General features: G+C 43.7%; 2 protein-coding genes across 2 annotated transcripts in view; both read right to left on the reverse strand.

Annotated features, from left to right (window-relative positions):
• Positions 1–21,600, reverse strand: part of REL (REL proto-oncogene, NF-kB subunit) — a 428,703-nt gene that overhangs the window by 133,779 nt on the left and 273,324 nt on the right. The gene's annotated exons all lie outside the window — the stretch shown is intronic.
• C3H2orf74 (chromosome 3 C2orf74 homolog) lies at positions 2,622–4,288 on the reverse strand. The gene is made up of 4 exons (XM_066372383.1): positions 4,197–4,288; positions 3,834–3,929; positions 3,573–3,735; positions 2,622–2,795 (listed from the first exon to the last, which is right to left on the reverse strand). Exons 1-4 carry the CDS (start codon positions 4,286–4,288, stop codon positions 2,622–2,624), a joined length of 525 nt encoding a protein of 174 aa, XP_066228480.1.

The following is a 21,600-nucleotide window of genomic DNA, read 5'->3' on the forward strand; positions in this document are numbered from 1 at the left end:
ACTGGGTCCGTAACTTAGATCCTGCAGCTCTACTGCTCACTGAGTATCTTCATTTGAATTTCTGACAAACACCTCAAATTTAACAAAACTAAAACTCAGACAATCTTTTTCCTCAAATGAGTCACAACTCTGGGCTCTCCCATTTCTGACAGGCTCAAGTATCCAAACTCAAGGGTTATATTTGCATCCTCCTCTCATTCCTCCCATATCTAACCCAGAAATTGACATTTTTTTACTTTCTTCATATTCTGTGTTCTGTCACCTCCCTATTCCAGATCCTCATCCCTCAAATCCGAACTGTGACTGTAGCCATCTCCATTTATCTTCTGGCTACTACTTTTCAATAACCTAATCCTAGAAGAAGGTTCTCACAGATCCCCCCCTACTATTATTACCTTAAATTCTCTATTATATATGTGTTCCTTAAAAATACGTATAAACATAAAACTAGATATTAACTCAATATCCTTAGAACTCACGTTTGACTCTAAAACCAAAACAAATGTACAAATCAAATACAAACAAAAGTGTGAAACCAATAAAATTATGTTACCCTTCAGTGTCGGACGCTGCTCTGTTGACTCTTCTGCTGCTCACCTGTCACTGTGGCCCCAGAGGCCTCTGGAATCCCGCGTGCCTCCAGCATCGTGAGCACTGATGGCCAGTTTTCTACTCTTGGAACTTCTGTGAAATCTTGGTTAATATAATCAGTCACCAGGAATCCTGGCCTTCACTTTGACATAGATGCATCGTGTACGTATTCGTTCCTCCTCTACTCTTTTCTACTCAGCTTGTGACAAAGGAACTTGGTTCCATATACAGGTGCAGACATGGGCAATGAAACCAGGACATCATATGGGAATACACATGTATAAATAGACACCTAGATAGTCTGAGCTTTCTTAGATTAACATATTATCATAGCAGCATTATTCACAAAAGAGAGAAGGTAAGAAGCAAACCAAGGCTCATCAGCAGATGAATGGATAAACAAAACGTGGAATATACATACAAATGGAATATTATTCAGGCTAAAAAGGAAAAAATTCTTGACATGTGGATAAACCTTGAGAACATTATGCTAAGTAAAAGAAGCCAGTTACAAAAGGACAAGTACTGTGATTCCACTTATGTGAGTTACTTAAAGCAAATTCAGAGACAGAATCGGAGTGGTGGTTACCAAGGGCAGGGGTGGGTGGGTGGGGGGAGTTTGTATTTAATCAATAGGGTTATAGTCTTACAAGATGAAAAGACTTTTGAGGGTGGATGTGATGTTTATACAATGTGAATATACTTACTACTAAATTGTGCACTTACAAATGGGCAAGATGGTGTTATATGTATTTTACCACAATTAAAAAATTTTTTATATTCTTATCAAATGAAAGACTAAACTTTTTAAATGCTTATAGAGAGCTCATGGACTCTGAGTGAATGTTTTTGTAGACACACACACACACACACACACACACACACACACACACACACACACTGAAGTCCACACTGCTTTAATCCAGTCTCCATCCTCAAGCTCTAGCCTGGGATCCTAAGAGTGACCTTACTCTGATGCAGTCACCTCTCAGCTCTACTCAACACCGACCTGCAGCTGCAGCAAACTGGTTGTCCACCATACTCAGCTTATATTCTCAGAACCTCTTTGCCTTGGCTTGTGCCTTTTCCTGTCTGAAATACACGCTTTCCTCTGCCTGTATTAGCCAATCCTCCCATTTGATGAAGTCCCTTCTCCTCACCATGGGATGGTCCCAGGCCACAGGGACTTCTCCCAATCAAAGTGTGTCAATATTTTCCCTTTAGAATTACACTCTTTTTTTTTTTTTATCACTTATGCTTTCGATCATTCAACACTCATTTATTGAGCATATGCCGTATTAATGACAATGTGCGAGACCCTTGAATCAAATGCTATGTTTTCTGCTTTTTATCTCTCTCATAGCTCTTGGCACACATCACAAATTTTACTGCAGTGGTTTGTATGATGTTGTACTAGTCAGTACTGTCATGTCCCATATATGGGCAGCAAATTTTAAACTGCTGAAATAAGGACTTGCCTAACATGACAGGATATTTTGTTGGTAACGGGAGTTCTTTTGTGTCAATCTTAGAAAGTAGTTGTCAGTACAAGAAAAGTTCCAGGACCGAGTTCAACAGGGATTGTGTGGTAGGGGCCCTAGTCCTGGTTATTGGCAGTTTCCATGATGATAGTAGTCATGGTGTTTGGTCCTGGATGCCTGTGATCAGACCACCAGGGACACATGCTGCCTCCACAGTTCACTCGGATATCACTACCTAACAGACATCTGCACAAACACAAACAACTTTATTCACATGTCGGACAGTGTTTAAGTAGACTGAGTTTCAAGGACACAATACAACCAATTTCTTGAACTCAGATTTGAGTTTAAATAAAACTATATTCAAGCTCTGGGCATTTTACTTACAGAATTTTGTGTGTAGCCCACTTCTTTCTGCACACGGATAAAATACTATGTGTATTTGCTTAATTACCCATTATTTTGCTGTTTCAACATGATTTTGCACCCCCAGTCATCTCGTTGTCAGTCTAAAGTTACATTTCTTTCACACTCAGCCTTTTCTGAGCTTCATTTTCTCTCTCTACGTTCATGGATATGGCTTTGACGGGTAGGGTATTCTTTTCCAATATCCACAACAATGACTTCCCTAGAAAATGTCACTCCTTTTAAAGGTTTTTTGCTGTTATCCATAACTGAAGGGGTTCCAGTGACAGGTATGTGTGGTTTCTGCAGATCATCATTCTGCAAGAGAATTGGACAAACAGTGTCAATGATCAGTTTATGAATACAACAAGCCCTGCTGTTAGAAAGATAGGTTATGTCAATATATATATGGGTTACGTGTGCATTGTTAGTGAGAAACAGGAAAAGTATTACTGAGTGATATAGAAAAGTACTGACAACCCTCATTTTCATGTCTGCGTTTATAAAGGTATACACTGACACGGTCAAATAGCATGTGGTAGTGTGTTATTCTCTCTACGTAGCAGTCAAACTCAAGGACAACCCGGGTTTGTCTCCAGCTGGGCAGAGGTCTTATGTTGGGAAGGCATGTGAGTTGTTCTTATTAGGGAGCCCTGAACACGGAGCTCAAGAAGGCCCTGGCAATGTTTGTGTGCTGTTGTAGAAGGAGCCTAGAACTTGAGATGGGGTGCAGGGCCGGGCCCTGAGCTCAGCCACTGTCATCTCCTTTGCTGGATCCCTAGATGATCTCCAAGCCCCCCTCCACTCTGAGACTCTAGAATTCTGAGAAAGCAGCAAAATAAAGGGAAATTGTTAAGAAAAACACAAATATAGGAATGAAGAATAGATGTCTAGGCTTGGCGTATGTAAACGGTTTAATAGCATGAACCAACAAAGCGAAGAAGAATGGTTGAAATGACTGTGGATATTGCACCCCTTCCACGTACAAGCCTCAGTTACAGGCAAGGCCACTCCGTATGATACCTCACCAAGGAATCTACCTCCTTTCATTCAAACAAATTCTAAACTGCCCTGGAGAAGTGAAAAGCTCATCACCTCTTGATGATTTTTTTGAGCCTTCTCAGGATCTTCCTTCTCTTCTGTTTTGTCCTCCACTTTGTCCTCTATGTCCTCTTCGTTGTTTAAGGGTGTGGCCACCATTTCTTTACTCTGTCTATGGACAAGAATGCCAGGCCTTATGATTTGCCTCATGAGAGTCCTGAAAAAAATCAGTGAGCAGGGATTTTTAAATTTGTGCATATTAGCCACTGTTATCACACACAAAAATAGATTTCTACGACATACTATCAGACTTACCTTTCTCGGTCTTCTAAATTGCTTGTCTCTATATTTGCACCTAAACAATCTTCACAAGGATCTTTTTCTGTCTCATCACTTTCCTTGTTTTGGAAACTGAAAACAAACAAGCAAGAAAAAATCAGAAAAAGAAAGAATGGTCTTGATTTTAAGACTGGCATGGAATGTCACTTTTAAAGAGAAGGACAACATTTCTAGGTTCTCTCGAGGCCGAATGGCCCATATTCTTCTAATCCCACATCAATGGACAAATAGCTACAGTATTATTACTATTTGCTCTAGGTTAGATTGTTTTATATTATTTCTAGATACATTTTCTAGTGTGACTAAATCTGATTCCAGGATATCAGCATGGATTTATACCATTTATGTACGACCACCATCAGTAAAAGGAAGATGCAAATGAAGCAAATGATTAGGACGAAGAAAGGAACTGCTGCGGTCGCAAAGCTCATAGGCTTAGTTAGGAGACTCATCCACTCTCGCAATCACAGTTGGTCCCAGTATTTTTTCCAGCTCAGTTGGAATATAGATCTCTTGTTCTTTAAGTTTTCTAGAAACAGAAGAATAAAAGGCTGTTTTCATCGTCATTCTTTTGATCAGCTTTGTAAAAGATGCTTTGCTTGTTTCGGCGGAGTGGACTCACACAGGCTAATTTTTCTCCATAAATGTGGGTGGGGCTGAGATGGCGAGAGGGGAGACTGAGCTGGGACACGTGCGGTCACTCAGCTCACCTCCCCTCATCCCAAAAACTGTCAGAACCCGAAGAGAGAGGAAGTGGAGCGTCTGGACCTGAGCCCAGCTCCCCATTCTTCTCACTTCAGTGACATCATAGAATCATGGAACCACTGAGATAGAGGGGCTAGAGTGCCAGCCCAACCCCACCCGTCTCCTGGAATCAGCTAAGCCATGAAACTGTCCTCTGGACTGTTGTCTGTCTGTCCTCTCCTGTGAGACAGTGTGTCCACTTTTTGGACAAGGATTTTCTTCCTACTCTCAGAACACCAGCCTTCCTTTTTTAACCTGAGCCTGCTTAATGTGCTGCTTTTTTCACAGACCATAAACAATCATCCCACTTCCTTCTTATTATAAAATCCTTCTCAGCCTGACCTGTGGTGGCGCAGTGGATAAAGCGTCAACCTGGAAACACTGAGGTTGCCAGTTCAAAACCCTGGTTTGCCTGGTCAAGGCACATATGGGAGTTGATGCTTTCTGCTCCTCCCTCTTCTCTCTCTCTCTCCCCCACCCCTCTAAAATGAATTAAAAAAATAAAAAAAAATTTAGTAAAAAATCCTTCTCTATACCCCTGAGGCCTGTCATCAACTCACCTCCTAACGGTGTTCTCTCCAGGTCTAATAGCCCATACTCTTCTAATCCCACATCAATCGACCCACTTCCTGGACACACAAATAAGAAAGCTGGCAGCTCTAGAGGCCATGGCTGAGGAAGCTGGAGCAGAGCAAGATGATCAAAGATGACCCTAGCCCACTCGAACTGCAGGTGAGTGCGTGATGCCCAAGACAAGGTGAGGTAAGGCAGAGCTAGCATTTTCTAAGAAAGGAGGGTACGAAACAGTATGGCAGCTGCTGCCAATCACATTTAGCAAAGCCATAAGGTCAGCTGTGGCATTCTTTGGGCTGCAGCGGTACAGGCTCCCTTCCAGAAAGGCAGGGACTATGCTTTCTTTATTTTTGGATATGCCACCAAGTCAGGAGCTGAAAATTCCATAATGTTGAATTAATGCGTGTGTGTGCGCACAAGTAGAGTTTGCTGGAGGGCTCAGGCCAAGGCTAATTTTGCAAAATATGTGAACTTCTGAGCTGCTCCTGACAGTCAGCAGAATTCCTGTGTGAAGCTTTCTCCAGATGAAGACTCAGATATACTGCTGTCAGACCGAGCCTTTAAGAGTCCAAATCTTCTCATGTCTCATGTACACAGAGAATTTTCTGGGAGATCGAGATATTTTATATCTATCCACTGTGGTTAAATAGGTTTACATATATGTGAACACCTATTTAATTTTGTACTTAATTTTTTCCAGTTTCTCAGCCATTATATATGATATATATATATAAAAATTTTTTAGAGAGAGAAAGGGAGGAAGGAGCAGGAAGCATCAACTCATAGTAGTTGCTTCTCATATGTGCCTTGACCCAGCAAGACTGGGGTTTTGAGCTGGCAACCTCAGCATTCCAGGTTGACTTGTGTACTTAATATTAGCACCCTTCATGCCCCCACTGTGAGGATATCATACCTAAATAAAAAAGGAAGAAAGGGCCCCATCTTCATACCTGAATTTAAGTGTGTCCGATGCAAAGAGGAATGCCGGACAAGAGGGCACTACTGCTAGTTGGTCCTGCTCCAGGACTGTTCACCACACACACTCTGAGACCAGAGACCGTTAGCAAGGACACAGTAGTCGCAGCAAGTGAGGACTGAATACAACTGTATCTAAGGGCTTTCTTTCACTGAATGTGGCTTGGGAATCAATATCTTATATTTATATATATGTACTGTTAATATAATAAAATATAGTGGAGGGTTATTCAACTTTGGTCTAAATCACATTTTATTTATTTATTTATTTATTTATTTATTTATTTTTATTGATTGATTTTAGTGAGAGAGGAATGGCGGGAGTCAGAAAGACGAGAACATTGATCTGTTCCTGTTTGTGCCCTGGTTGGGGATTGAACTGGCAGCCTCTGGGCTTCAAAACAATGCTCTAACCCAGTGGTAGTCAACCTGGTCCCTACCGCCCACTAGTGGGCGTTCCAGCTTTCATGGTGGGCGGCAGTGGAGCAACCAAAGTATAAATAAAAAGATAGATTTAACTATAGTAAGTTGTTTTATAAAGATTTATTCTGCCAAACTTAGTGACAATCCAACATAAAGTACTTGGTAAGTAATTATTATTATATGCTTTAACTTGCTGTATAACTCTGCTTTATAAATTTTATAAAGTAAAGTTACTTCCCTATTTTATAAATCACCATTACTGTGGAACCGGTGGGTGGTTAGAAAATTTTACTACTAACAGAGATACAGAAGTGGGCAGTAGGTATAAAAAGGTTGACTACCCCTATAACCAATCGAGCTATCTGGCCAGGAATCTAAATCACATTTTAAATGCACTGTAACTTTATGATGCCATGGGGTTTTACTTGTAGATGAGTCTCTTGGGGCCTAACACTATGTGCCTGGCACACAGAAGGTGTGTATTCAAAAATTATTTGTGATGGGACATTACTATCAATTCTACAGAAATAAAAAATATTCTGCAAGTACCATGAACAATTGTATTCTAACAAACTGGATAACCTAAATGAACGAAAAAATTGCTAGAATCTGATCAGCAGTGGCACAGTGGACAGAGGGTCAACCTGGGATGCTGAGGACCCGGTTCAAAATCCCTAGCTCGACAGCTTGAGTGCAGGTTCATCAGCTTGAGCATGGAGTTACTGACTTGAGTGGGGGATCCCAAGGTCGCCGGCTCTGCTTGTGCCTCGCCCCGCCCCGTCAAGGCACGTATGAAAAGCAATCAATGAACAATGCAAGTGAGGCAACTATGAGTTGATGTTTCTCATGTCTCTCCCTTCCTGTCTCCTTTTCTCTCTAAGAAAAAAATTAAATTAAATAAAGAAAAAATGCTGGAAACACAAAAACAACCAAGACTAAGTCACCAATAAGTAGAAAATTTGAGCAGAACTATAATGAGACTTAATCAATAGTCAAATAAGCAGTGCAGTAGGCAGACATACAAACTGCCACCTCACGGGGCCAAACTGGATTACAAATTAATTTAAGAACAATCATCGTGAAAAACCAAGTTTGGACTAAAAGAACAGAACTTGAAAACCAAGGAGCACAATAGTCAAATATCTCCCAACAAAGAAAAGTCCTGGACCAGATGGTCTCACTGGGGAATTCAAACATTTAAAGAGCTAATACCGGCTGTTCTCAAATGCTTCCCCAAAACTTGCCAATATCTTTTATGAATATTGAAGCAAACATCCTCAAGAAAGTACTAGCAAACTGATCTTAGCAGCATATTAAAAGGAATGTTATTTAGCCTTAAAAAAGAACAAAATCTAATTAATGCGAACCTTGAAGACATTATGCTAGGTGAAGTAAGGCAGACACAAAGGGACACATACTATATGATTCCACTTATATCAGAGACCCAGAACAGTCAAATTCATCAACTCAGAAAGCAGAATAGAGGATAGCAGGTTCTGGGTTGAGGGAAAAATGAAGAAGTGCTGGAGATGGATGGGGTGCTGGTTGCACAACAGCATGAATGTACTTAACGACACTAAAATGTATACTTAGAAATGGTTAAAATGGTCGATTTGGTGTTGTATGTGTTTTATCACAATTAAAAAACAATATTTATGGCAGAAAGGAAAGGGAACCCATCTATAAAGTGGCCTGGTAGATGGCGGACACTGGAAAAATAAAACCAGCACAAAGAGATTTTGTTTCAATCTCCATCCATTTGCTCATTTTGTTTCCCCGCTGTGAATGTCTCGCCCCTCCCCCATCCCTTCACCTGTCCCCGCCTCTAAATCCTCCAAGGCTTGGTCCTGGACTGCTCTTCCATGATGCTGTCACTGTCCATTGGGCTTCCTTTCTTCCTTGCTTTCTCTACGCTGTCACTGCAGCTCAGTGACACAACATATCACCTGCCTGCTTCCCAAACCCTTGCCTTGTCCAGGCCCAGCTGTAGGCATGCTGGGAAGTGGAAGAGTCTTTCACATTCCTTGTCACTGCTCTCCTCCCACCGCATTTATTCCTTGACCTTGGGCTCCCAGAACCCTGCAAATTTCATTGTTATCAAAACCAGTTTTCCAATCCTTCACCCTAAGAATTCCTGAATTTTTTTTTTAAATGTTTCCTTTTTTTAAAATTTTTTTTTAATTTTATTTATTCATTTTAGAGAGGAGAGAGAGAGACAGAGAGAGAGAGACAGAGAGACAGAGAGAGAGAGAGAGAGAGACAGGGGGGAGGAGCAGGAAGCATCAACTCCCATATGTGCCTTGACCAGGCAAGCCCAGGGTTTCGAACTGGCGACCTCAGCATTTCCAGGTCAATGCTTTATCCACTGTGCCACCACAGGTCAGGCAAGAATTCCTGAATTTAAAGTGTTCACTCTCTCAAGGACATTTGTACTTTAAACAAGGGTTTAGCCTGATTAGGTGGTGGCACAGTGGATATAGCATCAGCCTGGGACGCAGAGGACCCAGGTTCAAAACTTCGAGGTCACCGGCTTGAGCGCGGGCTCATCTGGCTTGAGCCCAAAGGTTGCTCGCTTGAGCAAGGGGGTCACTCCATCTGCCATAGCCCCCCAGTCAAGGCACATGTGAGAGAGCAATCAATGAACAACTAAAATGCTGCAACAAGAATTGATGCTTCTCATCTCTCTGCCCCTTCCTGTCTCTCTGTTTCTGTCTCTCTCTCACAATGAATGAATGAATGAATGAATGAATGAATGAATGAAACAAGGGTTTAAAGCAGAAGCAAGGCAGTTAGGGTAGAATCTAAGCATCAGACAGCAGATAGGGAGTTCTCTTTGGAGCCTGGAGGACTTTTTTGGTGCTCAAGGCATCTGCCACAATGAGGTCAGACATGGACTCCTCCTAGGTGGCGAGTTCTGCCCTGCTCCCCCTCCTGCCTTCAGGCTCCTTTGGGGTATTTGCCAGATGATGTAGACTCCTGGTGACAGGGTCTGCAGCATCTTTTGCTCCAGGCAGGTCCAGGGTGCATGTGACTCCCCAATGATGCCATGTGGGGAAAATGGCTGTGTTAGGCTTGCTCACGGATTTACTGGTCACATGCACTTTGCCAGATTGGTGCGTGGGGGCGTGGCAGCGCCATGTGTGTGTGGTTTGTGTGAGGCTGCGGGTGCTTTCCCTGGGCCGCGGTTCTCCCAGATCACTCTCCCGCCACCGTGAGGTGTGGTTTTCCCTGCTCCCTTGCCCTTACTGTGAATAGCAGATTTTCCTTTTATTGTTTATTCGCTCGCCTTTCTTTGCCAGCTTCCAATAAACAGGAATGGCCCATTGTTTTCCAACTCCGCAGTTACTCAACCATCTGCCCGAATTCACTGGGAACCTGCCTGGCCTCAATCACCAGCATTATACACCCTAAACCCTTAACCCATGTGATCTGGTGAGATCCTTAGACAAAAGCATAATCCCTGAATTTCAGGATTGAAATGAGGACACTGAGAGGGTCTCACAGGTCACAGCTGCCTCAACTTGAAAAACAAGGTTGATTGAGCACAGGACCCAGTCCTGACCAATCAGAACATTCTGCAGTTCAGAGGTAAACGTGTGATCTGAATCATCTCAGTTGGTCTCAGTGTCAAGATATTTGCAGAAACTACCAGCACAGAAGAGAGCAGGTGTAGACTGGAAGCTGAACTTTCAGTTGTGTGAGCCAAAGCCTCTCCTTTCTTGCATTAAGTGATTTTGAGTGAGGTTAATATCTCTTGCAATTTAAGATTTCTGATCAACACAAGTTGTAACAACGTCATACTGCCTCCCTTTCTGAGCCCCTGCTTCCCAACGTGAGAGTCCTGCATGCCTCACATGAGAACCGTTGAGCCTGTACACTACCTCGCTGGACATCGCCCAGGCTCGCTCTAGCCTCCCATGACAAGTGAAATGAAACGATTGCCTTTCTCTTTGATCAGATTAGCGCAGCCGTTTTCCCTACCAGAGCTACTGGGGTTGCTTGGAGGTCTCTTAGATTTTAGAAGGCTAAATGGAAGTTACTGAAACTCACCAACATCAAACGATGATATTTAACTGGGCACTGTACTGAAGTAGTTCTTCTACATTAATGGCCACAACCTGTCAGTTTTTATTAGAGGAAAAAAAGGGAAAAAATTGACAGCAAATGCCAAGATAAATGCCTAATATTTCAGTAGATATAATTTCCACACAAGAGAAAGGGTGTTCCATTGAAAAGCCTTCGTTATTTATGATTCATGGTTAACCTTTTCATGCAGAAGGCATTTAAAACCTCAGAAAGTCATTACAGCTTGATAAGGTTGTTGGCAACACATTCATCACCCAGTGGTTTCTCATGGAACAAGTGACACTGACCTACAACAGGAAACACAGCGGGGTATGACTTCAAGATAGCACTTCTCTCAGTAAGAAAAAGAGCCTCCATCCCCAAGTGCCACATCTGGGGAAACAGATGTTCAATGGGAGGAAGATATTTGGAAAGCAGTAGGTGCTGAAGGTGACCTGGGAAATACTGAACTGCAAATCAGATATGGGTTTAATTGTGTCAGGCTAACAGAAATTGGTAAGGAAATCATACACTCTATGTTCCATAGTCCCAAATGAGAGAAGAAAGCCTTTTGCTAACCAAGAAACAGTCTGCTTACCCTACACCAAACCCCAAATGCCACAGCTCAGCAGAAGAGCCTGCACATTCACTGCAAAAGACGTGGCAAGCCTTTAGAGCTAATATCTATTCATCTGGAATCGAACCATTCTTGAGAAAGAAAGTGTCAGAAGCAGCGTACTATTCATAGTACATTATAACCACCCATAAGTGGATAAGTACATCCCTGACTTCAACCACAACAGCCACAACACCTGTGCACTCCTCCATCCCAGGGTACACTGAAAAGTCCCTCTGTCTTATGCTCCACTACAGACTTCACGGGCATGGGAAGATATGGAGCTGAGGATTCCACCACGACTTACTGAGCCAACATTCCAATGGTCCCGTTCCACCCTGCTGGTTTGTGAAAGGCATACGGAAACTGTAAGCAGAGAATGTTCTTGCCACATATTTGAGCATCTCTGCCTCGCTCCACACAACATGTTGAGGATCAAATTCCAAGGACTTTGAAAGACAGAGCAGTCTCTGACTCCACAGCTTCCCGAGATGTCTTGGAAATGTGTTAAATAAAGCTGACCTGGTTCATCCACTCCTGGGAGACTCCTGACCTTGTGATTCCAACACAAGGAAGAGGTGATACCACATTCCAGCCCCGCTGTCCCAGCTAACTAACTCATCATGGCTCTCACGTAGCGTTAAGGTCAAGAAGGCACCTTTGAGAACTAGGGTTCTCACGAACAGTTTATGTAGTAATGTCAGCTATGCTCTTCTTGGAGGTGCTGTCAATATGTTCGGAACCACAGTGGGTAACTAAAACCCCTCCGGAATCTAAAAGAAAATACAAGCCTCATGTATTTCCATCTCAAGGGTCGTGGCTCTCTCGGAGCACAGAACCTTGTCAGAGGAATGTGGCTAAGTTTGAGTGGTTTTTCACTCCTGGCCATACCCTAAAGGCAGAACTAAGAAGATCGCAAAGGACACCTTGCTCAGCCTCAGCACCTGGCCCTAGCAGATGATCTGCAATTTGCTGTAGTGTCCTTCCGCCAGCCACCCTGGGATCCTCGTGGATTGTACAGTCCAACCACATCTCCTACCTACGCCCCAAAGCATGTCTCCTCCAGTTCTGGCCCAAGGAAGGGTAGACTAAGCCTCCTCACCCACCTACGTATCTGCCTTTGTGAAAATTAACCTAGAGTCCCCGCCCCCCGTTTTGGGCTGCCCATTGAAAAGCCTCAGCCCTGGAGAGCGGACTTGCCCTGAAAGACCACAGGCCTCTCCCGCCAGGAACCACTGGCACGTGTTTACTTTGGACCAGGGAAGCCTCTCCGGTGCTGAGGTACCTGGACTAGAATTTGATTTTTCTTTTTCTAGCTCTGGAGGAACCCCCGGAGTCATACTTTCATAGAAACCCCAGGCAGCTGCGGGATTATGTCACAAGCAATGGGCTGTGGGAGGCATTACTACAGCACCCAGGACCATGGGCCTAGGACGGGATCCAGCTGTGGCCCAGAGACACCCACCTTCCTACATGTTGGTTAAGTTCCTTCCTACCCCAGAGAGAACCACAGTCATCCCTCCACGAACCTTGTCCTTTCTTTATTTCTAGATTTTATTTATTCATTTTTGAGACAGGAGAGAGAGAGAGAGAGAGAAAGGGGGAGGAGCAGGAAGCACCAATTCCCATATGTGCCTTGACCAGGCAAGCCCAGGGTTTTGGACCGGTGACCTCAGTGTTCCACTGTGCCACCACAGGTCAGGCTCGTGCCATTTTTACAGAGTCAGAGAGAGGGATAGATAGGGACAGACAGGAACGGAGAGAGATGAGAAGCATCAATTATCAGTTTTTCGTTGCGACAATTTGTTCATTGATTGCTTTCTCATATGTGCCTTGACTGTGGACCTTCAGCAGACCGAGTAACCCCTTGCTCGAGCCAGCGACCTTGGGTCCAAGTTGGTGAGCTTTGCTCAAACCAGATGACCCCACGCTCAAGCTGGCGACCTCGGGGTCTTGAACCTGGGTTCTCCGCAGCCCAGTCCGACACTCTATCCACTGCGCCACTGCCTGGTCAGGCTGTGTCATTTTTTTTTTTTTTCTGTATTTTTCTGAAGCCGGAAACGGGGAGAGACAGTCAGACAGACTCCCGCATGCGCCCGACCGGGATCCACCCGGCACGCCCACCAGGGGGCGACACTCTGCCCACCAGGGGGCGATGCTCTGCCCCTCCGGGTGTCGCTCTGTTGCGACCAGAGCCACTCTAGCGCCTGGGGCAGAGGCCGAGGGCCATCCCCAGCGCCCGGGCCATCTTTGCTCCAATAGAGCCTCGGCTGCGGGAGGGGAAGAGAGGGGGAGGGGTGGAGAAGCAGATGGGCGCTTCTCCTTTGTGCCCTGGCTGGGAATCGAACCCGGGACTTCTGCACGCCAGGCCGACGCTCTATCACTGAGCCAACCGGCCAGGGCTTGTGTCATTTTTAAATACAGATCCAGGTGCCTGTCTAAAAGTTGAAGGGAGGACATTTTTTGTTTGTTTGTTTTATACAGGGATGCCCAATAGAACAAGGGTTTTGGTTAGAGACATATCTGAGGCAATGTTTGCCAGTCACACCTGCTCTTAAAGCCCATTTGTGCTCGAGTCAGCCCCAGGAGGCTGGGGGCTGAAAAAAAGCAAGACTGACTTTGGGAGACTTTTTTTTGGAAGGGGGTGGACTTCTTTCTGAATTAAAAAAAAAAACTTGGATGAAATATATATTAATTATTAAAAATACATATTTTATAAAGGTAAAATAGTTGCCCTTAATTCCACCACCTAGAAATAGCTGCTGTTGGTACAGTTATCTGTCCTGATGTTTTAAACCTGTGTAAGGAGAGAGCTCGGTGCTGACACACGCAGAGGCTTGACCTCACCAGAGGGAGAATGAGTCTGTCCACTGGCCTCCTCCTTACAGAGGAGGGGGTGGGAGAGGAAGTCCTGCAGGAGAGAGGTGCAGGCTCAGGGTCAGGATGTGAGCTCTGCTGGCCCCTGACCACCTGTGTGACCTTCAACAAATTACCTCAGTGCCTTATTGTCCTCATATCACAGTGGGGATAACATTTACTCCCGCGGGACTGCTATGAGTTTTAACGTATCTGTTTAGAGTAGTGTCTGGCACATGGCAAGTGCTCGATCATGTTATTGCTATTAAGAACTTAATCTGGCCTGACCGTGCGGTGGTGCAGTGGATAGAGCATCGGACTGGGACACAGAGGACCAAGGTTCGAGACCCCGAGGTCGCCAGCTTGAGCGCGGGCTCATCTGGTTTGAGCAAGGCTCACCAGCTTGAGCCCAAGGTTGCTGGTTTGAGCAAGGGGTCACTTGGTCCGCTGTAGCCCCCTGGTCAAGGCACATATGAGAAAGCAATCAATGAACAACTAAGGAATCACAATGAAGAATTGATGTTTCTCATTCTCTCCTTTCCTGTCTGTCTGTCCCTACCTGTCCCTCTCTCTCTGACTCTGTCTCTCCTTCAAAAAAACAAAAACAACCCCCCCCCCATAAAAAAAACACCACTTGGCCTGACCTGTGGTGGTGCAGTGGATAAAGTGTTGACCTGGAACACTGAGGTCGCCGGTTCAAAACCCTGGGCTTGCCCAGTCAAGGCACATATGGGAGTTGATGCTTGCTGCTCCTCCCCCCTTCTCTCTCTGTCTCTGTCTCTGTCTCTGTTTCTCTCTCAGTCTCTCTTCTCTAAAAAATGAATAAATAAATAAAAATAATTCAAAAAAACCCCACACCACTTAATCTGGCCTAAAATGGTAAAAGAAGATGTAGGCAGGCACCTGGGCACATGTGCGCATGGATGCATGTGCATGTGCGTGTGCGTGCGTGTGTGAAGATGTGCACTGGGAAAGAGTAAAGGAGGAGTGCTCTTGTTGAAGAGAGGGAGTGAAGGGTGGATTTCAAGACAAGAAAGCAGGACTAGGACTCCTATAGAGTAGTTGTGTTTTTTCCTTTCCATGGTTATTTGAAACCATCACATTTAGTATCCAGTTGTAGGGTCCCCCCCGTGTATTCCCTCTAGTTGTCCCTCAGCCTTCAGAAAAACCTTTCACAAGTTCTCTGTTAGAGGAACTGAAGGTGGGCAGCAGGGCCCGCTCCCGCGTTCCCTGCCCCGAGCCTCCGACGTTGGGGAGGGCAGCGTCACCGACCAGGCAACCAGTTCTTTGAGCCAAGTCGGCATTTTGTGCAAGATTCAATCTAGCTGGTTAAAAAATACACCAGGCCTGATAGAAAAGGATTTCAGATTGCCATGGCAACAGCAACAGTGTTTGCTATCATGGGGTTCATCGGCCTTTTTGTGTGAAATTGATCCATATCCCTATTAATAAACATCATTATTGGTGGCTGAATACTTTTTGGAGGAGGGTTTTTCATCTTGAGGTTTGGTGAAGAACTGAGGATCTGAGAAACTCATGGAGTAAAAAATCTGCCTACATGTTTTTTTGTTTGTTTTAGCAAGTGACAGACAGGAAAGGAGAGATGGGAAGCATCAATTTGTAGTTGATGCTAAAATGATAAAAGAAGATGTAGGCACCTGAGTTGTTCATTGATTGCTTTTCATATATGCCTTGCCTGGGGGCGGGGGGCTCCAGCCAAGCCAGTGACCACAGGGTCATGTCCGTGATCCCACGCTCAAGCCAGCGACCCCGCGCTCAAGTTGGTGAGCCCGTGCTCAAACTGGTGACCTCGGGGTTTTGAATCTGGGTCCTCAGCATCCCAGGTTGATGCCATCACTGGTCAAATTGCTTTGTGTTCTTTAATTTTTTTCCCCCAAGATGTTTTCTATTTCTAAATTAAAATAATACTTTAAAAACGGTTGGGATAGCCTGAGCAGGCGGTGGTGCAGTGGATAGAGCGTCGGACTGGGATGCCGAGGACCCAGGTTCGAGACCTCAAGGTCCCCAGCTTGAGCACGGGCTCATCTGGTTTGAGCAAAAAGCTCACCAGCTTGAACCCAAGGTCGCTGGCTCCAGCAAGGGGTTACTCGGTCTGCTGAAGGCCCGCGGTCAAGGCACATATGAGAAAGCAATCAATGAACAACTAAGGTGTCGCAATGCGCAATGAGAAACTGATGATTGACTGCTTCTCATCTCTCCATTCCTGTCTGTCTGTCCCTGTCTATCCCTCTCTCTGACTCTCTCTCTGTCTCTGTAAAACAAACTAACAAACAAAACAAAAAAACCCAAAAACAGTTGGGATAGGAAAGGGGCACATATGCAGCTTCCTGGACTCCCATCCTCCCTCCCCATGTTTCTGCCATGCTCCTGGGAAGGCTCCCTCTCTATGGTCTTATGACAACACACCAAGAACATCTGCCAGACTTTGAACTCCATTCTCTATGCTTCAAGGGAAACAACATTGCTAAACCCTTCTTTCTGAAACTCTAGTTCTCCCTCCCTTCTTTCTCCAACTTCCTTTCTCTCAAGCATAAATTCTTTAAAAATGACTTCTAACCTGTTTACCCTTATTGTTACCAAGGTTGGTTTGTTTCTTAAATGGCATTTTGTTCATCTTAAAAGGCAAAACACCTCAACTACATTTTGAAAGCAAATATTTGCCATGGGGATAAAGTACAGCATAGGGAATATAGGCAATAATATTATAACTATGTGCAGAGCCAGGTGGGCACTGGAAACATCTGGGGGAACACTTTGTAAAGTGGATGATTCTCTAACCACTATGCTCTACACCTAAAACCAGTGGTTCTCAAAGTTTTTGAAGTCGGGGCGCATTTAAAATCCTACAAATAATTGTATGCACACTATAAACAAGTTTCTCAGAAATATGTTATAAGTCAAATATTAAAGAAAAAAAAATATAAAGTCCAAGCTTGCTTTTATGGTAATTAAACAAAATAAATATGACAAAATTAAATTTATTCTGACATTAAAAAACATTTTTTTTTTACATAGACATAGACAGAGAGAGTCAGAGAGAGGGGTAGACAGGGACAGACAGACAGGAATGGAGAGATGAGAAGCACCAATCATTAGTTTTTCGTTGCGCGTTGCAACGCCTTAGTTGTTCATTGATTGCTTTCTCATATGTGCCTTGACCGCGGGCCTTCAGCAGACCCCTTGCTTGAGCCAGCAACCTTGGGTCCAAGCTGGTGAGCTTTGCTCAAACCAGATGAGCCCAGGCTCAAGCTGGTGACCTCAGGGTCTCGAACCTGAGTCCTCTGCATCCCAGTCCGACGCTCTATCCACTGCGCCACTGCCTGGTCAGGCTAAAAAACATTTTTATGGGCCCTGGCCGGTTGGCTCAGCGGTAGAGCGTCGGCCTGGCGTGCGGGGGACCTGGGTTCGATTCCCGGCCAGGGCACATAGGAGAAGCGCCCATTTGCTTCTCCACCACCCCCTTCCTCTCTGTCTCTCTCTTCCCCTCCCGCAGCCAAGGCTCCATTGGAGCAAAGATGGCCCGGGCGCTTGGGATGGCTCCTTGGCCTCTGCCCCAGGTGCTAGAGTGGCTCTGGTCGCGGCAGAGCGACGCCCTGGAGGGGCAGAGCATCGCCCCTGGTGGGCGTGCCGGGTGGATCCCGGTCGGGCGCATGCAGGAGTCTGTCTGACTGTCTCTCCCCGTTTCCAGCTTCAGAAAAAAATACAAAAAAATAAAATAAAAAAATAAAAATAAAAATAAAAATAAATAAAAAAACATTTTTATGTTACATTTTTTGAGTTATGCTTTTTAGAATTCATAAAAAAGAGGGGTTAAGAAATAGAAAAACGACTAAAAAGTTATATATATATATAAAAGTTTTATATATATATATATATATATATAGAGAGAGAGAGAGAGAGAGAGAGAGAGAGAGAGATACATTCTTAGTAAGATTTAGTAAATTTGGCAGGTCCCGGCGCGAATGTGTTTTTTCATTCTTGTGTTTATGAGAAACATGAGCCTGATGTGTCCTAGCGATTTCTTCAATGTTTGGGCATATATTTGAAAGGCAAACTCTCATTTCCTAGTCAATACATTGAAGAATTCCTCTCTTTTTACTCTCAATTGTGTTGAGGGTAGAAAATCCTAATACACATTAAATAGGATATTCAAAATTGTAGTAAAATGTTCAAAGCTTTTTTAGATATTGCCACATATTCTTCTTTTATAGAAATCCAAAAGGCTTCAAGAGACAATTCCTTATGTTTAATCATCAATCCACGATCAGTGGATATAGCTGCCAGTTCTTCTTCCTCTGTTAATGTTAAACCAAAATCACTTGAAGCTTCCATAAATGGGTTTTCAATTCAATCGTATTGTTCAGTGTTAAGTGATGGAAAATGCTATAAATTAAATTCTGCCTGTCAGTATTCAAGTCCTATTTTATTTACACTTAACTTTTGCTCACTTCCATAATAGGATTCTTCAATATCACGCTTCTTTTTGAGAAATCTATCCATTTTATTTGGGTATATTTGTCTAAAAATAATATAATGATGTGTTAATAATAAATATAATAATGATGTTTTAACAAAAAGAGTGTTATTTCCATAGTGAAATGGTATAATAGAGTAACTATATTTATTTTTATATCTGGGCACATGCCATAAACCGGTGCAGCTAGTAATTCCAGGTTCCAAGTGGGAACAGTGTAGAATTAAGAAAATATGCAAAATTAAGAAAATATGGGGTCAGGAGGGCCCTGTAATTGCTGCTGGCAAGAACAGAGCGCGCCCAAAAACCGCATCTTGCTTTATTTATAGGGCAAAGTGAGGCCATTAGCAAATCAATGGTCTCTGATCACATTTCCAAGGCAACCCAAGAATTTTACCAAGTGCAGAAAACCCCCACCATACATATCATCTTAACTTTACACCAAACAAAGGATAGAAGAAACTTGTCTCCAGTCTTTCTGGGGAACATGGGGGTAGTGTAAACAATCCAGCACCACAGCTTAACAGCTTTTTGCGACCTAATCAGGCAAGTGAGGTGTGGGGTTGGGCAGACTGTCAGCTTACAGCCAATTCCCCACACCTCTGTCCCCCAAAAATCTGAACTCCAAAATCCCTGTTGGTTTTTTTGTCCCCAACAGGCACATATTTCTCTGGAATACCATAGGACACCTGGAAATCTTCTAGGGTGCACCAGTGCGCCCTGGTGCACTCTTTGAGAACCACTGCCTAAAACTAATACAAACTATTACTGAATGTAAACTCTAATTGAAAATAAAATTTAAAAATATGAGCTATGGGATCAGCCAGGGAAAAAAGAAGTTGTATACCCTACTCTTCTCCCTGTGGTAGAGTATGTGCAAGGATGACCACCAACAATCCCTCCCATCCCTGTGCTCGCATGCCCTGCCTCCTATCAGAAGGGGAAGTCATTCCTCCTGCCCTTGAATCTGAGCTGGCTCATGACTTGCTTTGACCAATAGAACCTAACAGAAGAAATGCTGTGCTAATTCAGTCCTAGCCCTTAACGGGCCTCGCAGCCTCGGGGAGCCTTTAGGTATCAGGCAAGAAGTCTGACCTTGCAGCCAGTGAGAGAGCTATGAGGCACCAAACTGGAAAATAAGTTATCCTGGAAATTCCAGCCCCAAATGAGTGGGCTGCTACAACAGAAGTATCATAGACTGGATGCCTTAAAAACAACACTCATTCCTAACAGTTCTGGAGGCTAGGAAGTCCAAGATCATGCACTGGCAGATTTGCTTGTCCTGAAGTTGTCTACAACTGGGTATGAGCGCTTTGACCAAGACAAGTTCTGTCTGCAGAAGAGTCATTTATCACGAAGAATGAAAAGGTTTTGTAGTCAATTTGGTTCTAATCTAGCTAATTCTATTTATTATCAAGGACAATGGGACAAATTCAGTCAGCCCTTGCAGTTGCCTGACTGGTGGTGGTCCAGTGGATTGAGCATTGGCCAGGGACGTTGAAGACCCTGGTTAAAAACCCTGAAGTCACCTGCTTGAGCGTGTGGTTGCCAGCTTGAGCACTGGGTTATTGCCATGACCCCAAGGTAGCTGGCTTGAGTACAAGATTGTTGGCTTGAGTCTGGGGTCATTGGCTCAGCTTCAGCCCCCTGGTCAAGGCACATATGAGAAAGCAATCAATTTAAAAAAAAAAAAAAACTAAAGTAAAGCAACTACAAGTTGATGTCTCTCATCTCCCCCACTTCCTAGCTTTCTCTCTCTCTACAACACAAAACAAAACAACAACAAAAAACAGTACTTGCAGAGTATCCAAACCAGATTAGGTGAGACATATAATATTTCCTATTAATATATCCATTAATAATTTGACATTTGAATATACTTTTTTTAGAATATTTGAGCTTGCTTTCTTTCTTTCTTTCTTTCTTTCTTTCTTTCTTTCTTTCTTTCTTTCTTTCTTTCTTTCTTTTTCTTTTTGAGACAGACAGAGAAAGGGACAAACAGACAGGAAGGGAGAAAGATGAGAAGCATCAATTCTTCATGTAGCACCTTAGTTGTTCATTGATTGCTTCCTCATGTGTGCCTTGACTGGGCGGGGGCCAGCAACCTAGGCCACAGTGGTTGGCAAACTCATTGGTCAACAGAGCCAAACATCAACAGTTTGAAATTTCTTTTGAGAGCTAAATTTTTTAAACTTAAACTATATAGGTAGGTACATTCCTTATCGAGGTAGCGCCCGCACGTAGTATTTTGTGGAAGAGCCACACTCAAGGGGCCAAAGAGCCACATGTGGCTAGCGAGCCATGATTTGTCGACCACTGACCTTGGGCTTCAAGTCAGTGACCTTTGGGCTCAAATCAGTGACCATGGGGTCATGTCTATGATCCCACACTCAAGCTAGTGACCTTGAGGTTTTGAACCTGGGTCCTCTGTGTCCCAGTCCAACACTCTATCCACTGTGCCACTGCCTGGTCAGGCTATTTGAGCTTTCAATGGTTAAAACTTTTAGTAAACATTCAAATAAAAAACATCAGTTTTCCCAATAATAGTTCCATATGTCATATTTCATGACTGTCAGGAAAAAGAAGAAAAGGCTGGAAAACCAACAATACACGCCTGTGTGATAGATCCATTTGGAAATAGGATTCTACTAGATAACCAATTTTTTTAAAATAAAGATATATTCAATTGAATAAAGTTCAATTTTTTTAATATAGAAAGATTTTTCTCATCACAGGAAAAATATTAGTAACTGTGTGGTGATGGATACTAACTAGACTTACTGTGATGATGATTTTACAATATATACAAATACTGGATCCTTAGTACACCTGAATATTAGTACACCTGAAACTAATATTCTGTGGAACGAGCTGGATTCTACAGGTACAAATAGAAAACAGCTTTCCTCTTTCCTGTCTCTCCCAGATAAACTCCCTCTGTTGATTAGTGTTTTCTCAACCCCTGCCTCTTAGATAAAAGTGGATAAATAGATGCT

Source organism: Saccopteryx leptura, chromosome 3 (assembly GCF_036850995.1).
Source record: "Saccopteryx leptura isolate mSacLep1 chromosome 3, mSacLep1_pri_phased_curated, whole genome shotgun sequence".
Taxonomy (NCBI): Eukaryota; Metazoa; Chordata; class Mammalia; order Chiroptera; family Emballonuridae; genus Saccopteryx; species Saccopteryx leptura.